This window comes from Halichoerus grypus, chromosome 10, assembly GCF_964656455.1.
Source record: "Halichoerus grypus chromosome 10, mHalGry1.hap1.1, whole genome shotgun sequence".
NCBI lineage: Eukaryota > Metazoa > Chordata > Mammalia > Carnivora > Phocidae > Halichoerus > Halichoerus grypus.
Window position 1 is genome coordinate 20,259,090 of NC_135721.1, and position 8,910 is coordinate 20,267,999.

General features: G+C 52.0%; 1 protein-coding gene across 1 annotated transcript in view; it reads right to left on the reverse strand.

Moving 5' to 3' along the window:
- Positions 1–3,098, reverse strand: part of KIF3C (kinesin family member 3C) — a 35,335-nt gene extending 32,237 nt beyond the window's left edge. Inside the window, exon 1 of the mRNA XM_036090249.2 lies at positions 860–3,098. Within this exon, the coding sequence (XP_035946142.1) occupies positions 860–2,419 (1,560 nt within the window). The 5' untranslated portion in view covers positions 2,420–3,098. The remainder of the gene's footprint in view (positions 1–859) is intronic.
- Between the last annotated feature and the right edge of the window lie 5,812 nt (positions 3,099–8,910).

An 8,910-nucleotide genomic window follows, 5' to 3' on the forward strand; every position in this document is an offset into this window, starting at 1 on the left:
GATAGAATAGCTAGGCCTAGACTCTGGTTCTCCAGGGTAGAGCCCAGTGCTCTGGCCTCCCCTCTCTGTGATCTCTGAATCTCCTTCCTGATGCTCCCAAGCACTGGGCCCTGCATGGGTCCCAAGGACTGCTTTCGTGGGGAGTGGGATCCATGCCTAGTTCCTCCTTGCCATCCAAGTACCGAAAGAGCACAAGGTCCATGTGCTTCAGCTCAGCTCTGCTGCCTGGTAGGATGGAAGCTTGGTCATGTCACCTCTGAACCTCAGTTCCTCCCCTATAAAATGGGGATTTAAGAACCAGTACCCTGGATGACTAAGGATCAAATGAGATCATGTCTGTGGGGCATTTGGTAGATTGGGAAGTGCTATCCAAATGTCAGATACTATTAAAATGGTGTGAGGTGTGAAGGTGCTACGGGGGGAGGAGGTCCCAGGGGAGGCGGCCATGCAAGAGAACCCACGCCCAAATGAGGCCGAGGACTTGCCTGGTCATCCCGTGGACCTGATCCAGAGGGCCACCAGCAGAGACAGACAGGGTGTGGGTCAGGTCAGCCCAAGCTCATTGGCTTGAAAGACCACCTGCCTGCTTTGCTTCGTGTGTGTGTGTGTGTGTGTGTGTGTGTGTGTGTGTGGTTTGTCTGTCCCCCTAAGTGCTCCTGGGAGGCTCCGCCCGGCAGCCCGGAATTGCAGGGATTTATTTGCCCGGCTGCTCCAGGGGAGTATCTGGCAGGAGGGCAAGTGTGTTATGCCGAGGGAGGACACCTCGCTGCAGGTCAGATCATAGACCCTCAAAGAAAAGCCTGCCAGCCCAGATCCCCCAGGCCACCTCTGGAGTACCCCTGCCGTCTGGGGCCCTTACCTTGTACTTGGCCGCGAGCAGCTCTGTGGCCTGCTGCTCCCGCCTTAGATCTTCTAGCATCTTCTCCTTTTCCTCCAGCAGCTTCTGCTTCTCCTCGCTCACCAGGCTGCGGTCATCCTGGATGGCCGCCTTCTCCTCCTCCAGGCGCTCCTTCTGCTCCTGCAGGTAGTTCTCCATGTTCTTATCCAAGGCTGACTCCAGGATGGGCTGGGGCGGGCGGTTGTTGTTGTTGTTGTCATCCTCCTCTTCAGCCACCCAGGCCTCGATCACCGGCCCCTCAGGGTACCCAGCGGGGGCCGACACAGCCTTCTTCCTGCGGCTGCTCTTCCTCCGGAGCCGCTTTCCCAGCATCCCCTTCTTCTCTAGCTGGGCCTTCAGGCGGGCGATCTCCTCCTGGAACTCCCGCAGCAGCGTGTCCTTGGGGTCCTCGTTCACCCGGGGCTTGTTCTTGATGTTCTTGGCCCTGTTGGCAAAGCGCAGGGTGGAGAGGCTCTCGTCGTAGCTGTGAGAAGCCGGGCCCAGAGTGGCCACCATGATGGTCTTGGCGTTCCCCCCCAGAGAGTCTTGGAGCAGCCGGGTCAGCTTGGAGTCCCGGTAGGGGATGTGGGTGCTCCTGTTGCCCGCCAGAGCAGCGATCACGTTGCCCAGGGCAGACAGTGAGAGGTTGATTTTGGAGGCTTCCTTAGGCCTCTCTCCACCACCACCACCACCACCACCACCACCACCACCACCACCTCCACCGCCGCCACTCCCCCCCGACTGTGTGCCTGCCCCTCCGGCGGAGTTGGGGCCGGCCTTGTTCTGCCTCTCACTGCCGGCCAGGTCCACCAGGTTGAGCTTGCCCACACGGATGTGGTCCTGGCCATCTGAGCCCCGCTCGCTGCACTCCACGGTGATGACGAAGATGGCATGGGAGCGGGAGCTGACCTCATTCATGTGTGTGCTGCCCACCGCCCGGGTCTGGTTCCCCAGGTTCATCACGTGCTCGATCTCCTTGACATTCTTGGTGACGAAGGAGGAGAGGTCCTTGATGTAGACACCGGTCTCTGGGTTCTCCTTCAGTTCTAGCCTCTTGCCAGGCTCCTTGGACAGCAGGTCCCGGATCTCCTCCTGGTAGATCTCCAGGTAGGAGGCCCGGACCAGGTACTGCTGGTTCTGGGAGCGAGAGATGTGGGTGAAGATATGCTCAAAGGCATTGGGGATGACCCCGCGCAGCTCGGGCTCCACCCAGGTCCCCTGCATGGTGTAGGTCTTGCCGGTGCCCGTCTGGCCATAGGCAAACACCGTGCCATTGAAACCCTGAAGCACCGAGTCTACCAGGGGCCTCACGGTTTCATCATATAAGTCCGCCTGCTTGGAGCTGGCATCATACACAGCATCAAAGGTGAAGGACTTGGGCAGCTCCCCTGGGGCAGCGCGGGGGTTCCGCAGGGTCACCTGGCCCAGTTTCACGTCCATGGTCAGGATCTGCTCGTGACCCGCAGCCTCCTCCTTCCGGCTGAGGGGGCGGCACCGGGCCACCACCTTCAGGGCCTCGCTGGCCTTGGTTTTACTGGCCATCTTGCTGCTCTGTCCTTCCTGCCCCCAGGGCCCCTCCGCAGCCTGGGCGGGTCCTGCTGTCCTCCCTAGGTCCGGATCAGCGGGGCCAGCCCAGCCCCCAGGCGCCGCTCTTCAATCCGCAAGCAGCCTCCTAGGGTGGGGATGCTGGGAGGTGGCCCCGCCGCCGCCGCTGCAGTCCGGGCCTCCACCGCTCTCGGGTCCTCGCTGCACCGGCCGGGCAGGGGAGAATTAGGCAGAACCCCCCGGCAGCCGCGGGAGCCGCGCCGGCCGAATGGCAGTGCCCGGAGCCCGCCCCATGCTGGGGCAGAGGGAGCGCTGCCGTAAACAGCGACGGCAACAATGAGATAAAGGAAGAGGAAAATGGGATGGGGGTGGGCGGCGAGGCTGTCTTCTCCTCCTCCTCTTCTAGGGATCCATGGCGGGGGCTGCCGGTCCTGGGCGGCCGGGGGTCCCGGCCCTCCCGAGAGCAGAGGCTCACCTGGAGTCCTCCCCCCGCGCTGGGGGATCATTCATTGCAGCCAGCGCGGCTGCTGCTGCCCCTGCTTCCACCTTCCCCGCCGCTGCCACCGGAGAATGAGAGAGAAAAACAGAAGGGGATGGGGCGGAGCAGCGGCGGCGAGAGTGATGTTGCCGCCGCGCTGCGGCCCCAGCTAAGCCGCCCGGCTGGGGTGGGGCAAGGGGCGGGGCCGCGGCGCGGGAGGCGCGAGCCCGGCGCGCCCGCTGCGCTGGGGACCCGGGTGCATCGCCCGCTCGCACCCCCGCAGGCCCCTCCGGAATGACAGGCTCGGGTGCCGACCCAGGTCCCGCGCCCACCAGGCGGGTGCGGCGCAGCCACCGCCCGCCGTCACCCCACTGGGCCCGAGCATGCTGGGAATTGTAGTCCTGCCTTTGTTAACCCGGTTCTGGCAGGTTGCTGATGCCTTCTCCAGTCCGGGAGGCCCCTCCCTCTCTGGCACGCAGCCTACGAGGGACTGCTGAGGTTGCAGCCTACCTGGGACGGGGGTGTCCGCCATCCACACTTGTTCCTCCAAAGGCACCGTCCTCCATCTCTCCACTGCTCCTGCCTTTCAGCCTGCGGACGTGTGCATGTCACCCCTTCCCTTCAGAGTGTTGCTAGGCACCTCGACTCCTGAATGTTTCTTGACTCTGCCCTTCCGTTTCCCTAGCCTGTTTACTTCTGGCCTTGCTCTTGTCTCCTGGAACCACCTTCCAGCTGATTCTCTCCTCACGTCTTCTCTGCACATGCACCCGGGTCCCCTTCCCTCCTCTTCCTCTAGCCTTCCATATTGTATACAAGCCCCTCCATCTTCTGACCCCGGCCTAATTTCCCAGCCTCCGTTCCAGGTACTCTTCCACAGAGAACCTGCGTTCCAGACATTCATTCCTTCAAACAGTTACCCGGCGCCTGCTGAGCCCCAGGCCCCATTCTAGGAGCTGGACCTCTTGTCCGCAAGGAGCTCACATTCTAAGAACCGTGTTTTGTTTTTTTAACTGGCTGTGCCGTGTTGCATCCTTGTGCCTTTGCCCAGAGGGAGCTGTCACCCTTCTACATTTGGTGGCCTGCCAATGGCGCAGTTCCGGCACTTCCTCTTCTGGGGCGCCTTGCCTGATCAATTTCTTTTCCGTAGCAGAAAGAGACACAGAATTTGCATAAAGCAAAACTTGGGTTTAACTTGCACTTCTCATATCCATCCAGCAGTGTGACTTTGGGCAATCTCTTAACCTTGCTCTAGCCTCAATTTCCTCATCTGTTTAAAACAATTAGAGGGCGCCTGGGTGGCTCAGTCAGTTAAACCTCCAACTCTTGATTTTGGCTCAGGTCATGATCTCAAGGTCCTGGGGGGAGCCCCCATCTGCTCGGGGCTCAGCAGGGAGTCTGCTTGTCCCTCTCCCTCTGCTCCTCCCCTCCCTAAGTTAAATAAATAAATAAAAATCTTTTTAAAAAATAAAACCGTTGGAGAGGGGGAGAGGAATAATACTCTGTGGAGTGGCTGTGAGACTCAAATGAAACGATGAATAAACTATTTTGCCAATGAGAAGACTTTTTTTTTTTTTTCAAATTTTATTTTTGAGTAATCTCTATACCCAACATGGGATTCAAACTCACTACTGGAGATCAAGAGCCACATGCTCCACCCATTGAGCCAGACAGGTGCCCCTGAGAAGACTTTTTTTTAAGACTTTATCGTATTTATTTGACAGAGAGAGAGAGCACAAGCAGGTGGAGCGGCAGGCAGAGGGAGAGGGAGAAGCGGGCTCCCCACGGAGCAGGGAGCCCGATGCGGGACTCTATCCCAGGACCCTGGGATCATGATCTGAGCCGAAGACAGACGCTTAACCAACTGAGCTACCCAGGTGTCCTTGAGAAGACTTATTTTTAAGTAAGCCCTTAATACATGCTTGTGGCCTGGCTTGGTTTGCCTAACAGCTCTCACTTTCTTGAGTATCCTTGATAGACCAGGTCCTTGTTTGGTGTTCCTCTTTGGGGGTCTTTGTATTTTTCCTCTAGGATACAAATCAGGTATAATTCCTCAAGTCCAAGGACCGAGCCAGTATCCTACCCATGTTCTACTCTGCAGAGGGCAGTTGCATCTGTGGACTGAGCCTGAGTTGTCCTTCCTCTCTGAGATCCAGACTGAGGAGGTAGTGTTATCTGAAACCTCAAGGCCCCTCTCCACAGAGACACCAGAAGAATCTTTGCACAAAACATTTCCGATCATGTTATTCTCTAGGGGACCTTTTGGTTTAGTTCTTCACCTCCTCCCCATCTTCAAATCCCCAGGACCTGCAGGGCAGGTCCTTTATCTCATTCTGGTAGACCAGAAGCTTGAGGCTGAGCTGGTGGCCTGCCTACTTGTGAAGTTTCCTGGCTTTCCTCAACCCTCTCTTTGATCAAGCTCTGCAGCTTGTGATTAACTTGGCTTTTGGGCCAATTACTGGGTGGGGTTTTGGCTTTGTAGACTAACCTCTCTTGGCTCTGGCAACCTGACTTCTGGATGGACCGACCATTTGGCTCTTGGACTATTTTCTTGTTGCATTTGGCTTTGGTTGTTGGACTACCCTTTCTCTGCTTTGGCTAACTCATGGACACCATGGAGCTGCTGGATGAAAGGGATTCTGGCCCCGTTTTCCCACATGATACCACCAGCTGGCAAGACACTTGCCCAGATCCTTCTGCATGGGAAGGAGACTGGAATTCCATTGCTCACAAGGTGTATGATCCTCAGTAAAGTAAAACTTCTCTGAATAACTTATTTTCTCAGTGGGAAAAATGAAGATAAGAATTCTGCCATTACTCACAGGGTTTACACGAGTATTCAGTGAGATAATGTAAAAACTCCCATGATGTAGAAGGCATTCAAGAAATCATAGTTTTCTTTCCTTTTGTCCTTCATATTCAAGGTTGTTCACATCCTGTGTTTCCCTTTTCAGCATCTTTGTCAGCCATTCTTCCTTCTTTCTCCTTGTTCCATACTCAAGTCTCTGGCCACTTGGGTTTGCTTGAAGTCCTACAAACACACCATAATTTGGGGGGCCTCCATATGCCTTTGCTCATACTGCATTTCTGTCTGCAATGTTCTCCTAACTTTGTTCCTGTCTACACAGCCTCACCTATTCGTTCTGCAACTCCATATAGCTTCTACAACCACTGCTCAATAGAGATTCCTCTTGCCAAGGATATCAGTAACTTCAAGGTGCCATTTCTAGTGGGCCCTTTTCATTTTTTTTTTTTAAAGATTTTATTTATTTATTTGACAGAGAGAGACACAACAAGAGAGGGAACACAAGCAGGGGGAGTGGGAGAGGGAGTAGCAGGCCTCCTGCCGAACAGGGAGCCCAATGCGGGGCTCGATCCCAGGATCCTGGGATTGTGACCTGAGCCGAAGGCAGACGCTTAACGACTGAGCCACTCAGGCGCCCCTCTAGTGGGCCCTTTTCAATAGGAGGCTTTGACATAACCCATTTCTTCCTTCTTTAGCAAACTCTCAGGGTTTTCAATACCCTACACTTTTCTGGGTTTCCTCCTCCAGCTCTCATGAGTTCTGATTGTTCAGTTTCAGTCTTCCTAAACAACTGACCTCATTCAACTCCAACATTAAATGGTGTTCATTAAGGTCCTAAGCCCTCTTTTTCTTTCAATGTCACCCTATAATGATCACCACAGCTCATGGCTTCAATTAATGTCTAAATGATTCCTAAATTGGTATTCCAGCCCAGACTTCTCTGAGCTCCAAATCTATATCTATCTATATATATATCCAATTCTCTAATGGACATAGCCACTTGGATGGCTCCCATGTGCTTAAAATTCTATTTGTTTTCACTGAACTCATCATCTTCCCTTCCAAACTTTGTCCTCCAAGAATGATCCCTAGCTCTGTAAGCAGCTCTTCCCCAACCCTCCATATATCCCTCCAAACACCAAATCCTATCAATTCAACTTCCTTAATATTTGTCAGATCTATTAACTTTCTCCACTTCCACAGCCAATATCATGACCCAAGCCACCATCTTGTCTGGCCTGGCATCCCACAATGGCCTCCAGTCTGGTCTCACTAGATATGCTCTTGCTTCCACTCATCCATTCTTTACAAAGTAATCTTTTAAAAACACATGTCTGATCATGTCACCCCACGCTTAAAACCTCTTAATGCTCTTCACTGCTATTAAGTCCAAATCATGAATGTAGCCCCCAAAGACCTATACAGTCTGGTACCTGCCGTATCTCCTGTCACATCTCATGCCACTCTTCCCTTGCTCCCTGGGATCTAGTTACAATGGCCTTCTTCAGCTCCCTTCTACCTTCCTACTGCAGGGCCTTTACACAGGGCCTGTTTCTGCTACATAGAACATTTATCCTCACCATGTTTACCTAGATATCTGCTCTTCATCCTTCAGCTCTTAGTTTGAATATCAATATATATATATCTTGATATATCTCTTGACTTTCCCACCTAGTTTATATCCCTTTGTAATATGTTCTTATTGTTCCCTGCACTTTCTTTCGTAGAACTTAGCATAATTGTAATTAAATAATTATTTGCCCACTTTTCTTGTTCTGTGAAGATATAACATGACTGTTTCATTCATTTTCTTTTTTTTTCTAAGTAACCTCTATGCCCAATGTGGGGCTCAAACTCACGACCCTGAGATCAACAGTTGCATGCTCCATCAATTGAGCCAGTCAGGTGCCTCTGTTTTGTTCATTCTTGTATCCATCATGACTAGTCCAGTTCCTGGCACACAGCATGTGGAAATATTTTTATAAATAAATGAAATAAATGAAAGCCCTGTATGAATATCACCTCTTCTGGGAAGCCTTCTTTGACTCCCCAAATTCTATCTATTCTAATTAATCTTTCCTTTCCTCATAATTCTATAGCTCCTTGTTTAATTAGCCTTATAGTACTCATCACAGTCTGCCTTGTACTATGGTTACCTGAGTCTGTCTCCCTCCCCATAACGTGTGCTCCCCAAAGACAGGAGCTATCTTCTTTGTCTCTGTGTCTCCTTTCCCCATACCTAGCATGATACTATATTCACTTTAGGATATCAAAATCGGTTGTTAAGCAAATGAATGAATGAATGTTCCAAGACCTTCAGGGTAAGGAAATGGGGAGGCAAGACAAAGAAGCGATGGTAAAAAAAAAAAAAAAAAAAATTCCTTATATCTATAGAATGATTTACAGTTAATAAGTGTTATCACGTTTATTTCTCACTTAATCCCCACATCAACCCCAGGAGAGGGGCAAATATTAATATCCCCACATTAAAAGGAGGACTCTAAGCTTCAGGCTAAGTGACTAGGGAAGGACACCCCCCATCAAGTGACACAGTCAGTTTTCAGACTTCAAACCTTCAGTCCTGGTGGTCTGTCTTCTATGCCACAAGGCGAGCTTCCTGTGGATGTGGCAGGATGCTTGCTTCTCAGTCGTGGTTTGAATAATGGTTTCACAGGAGTCCAGACCCATCGTTGGCTCTGTGGGAGGAAGAAACTCCCTTCCCCGTGTTTTCTGTGACAATGACAGTTCTTTCCCAGGGGATTCCCATAAAAGCATCTTCTTCCAGTGAGGTCCCAGGAACCAGTCAGGGTGGGATTATACCAAGCAGACAGTGTTAGCTCTTTAGTAATCCTGGGGCCTGCAAATTTTTCAGACCCAAGTTATTCAGGATTTGGGGTTACCCTGCAAAACCAAGTTCTGCCAGCAGAGGGAGACATGACTATGTGACAGAATCACTGGCTGAGCTCCAAATCTCTGGACTATCCATCACTGTGAGATTATCTAACTCCAGACCCCCAGCTGTGTCCAAGTCTAGATTACTAGCAGCTCTCCTTTTCCTAACAGTTTATTTTTTCCTTTCTCTGTGGTATTTTCTGGTAAATGGGAGTTGAGTCAACTACCCATCCCCTCCACTCAAAATTTGGAAAAATCAGAAAATTAAAAAAAATCTGAATATTGAAAAAACACTGTCCTTAGTAGCTACCCTTT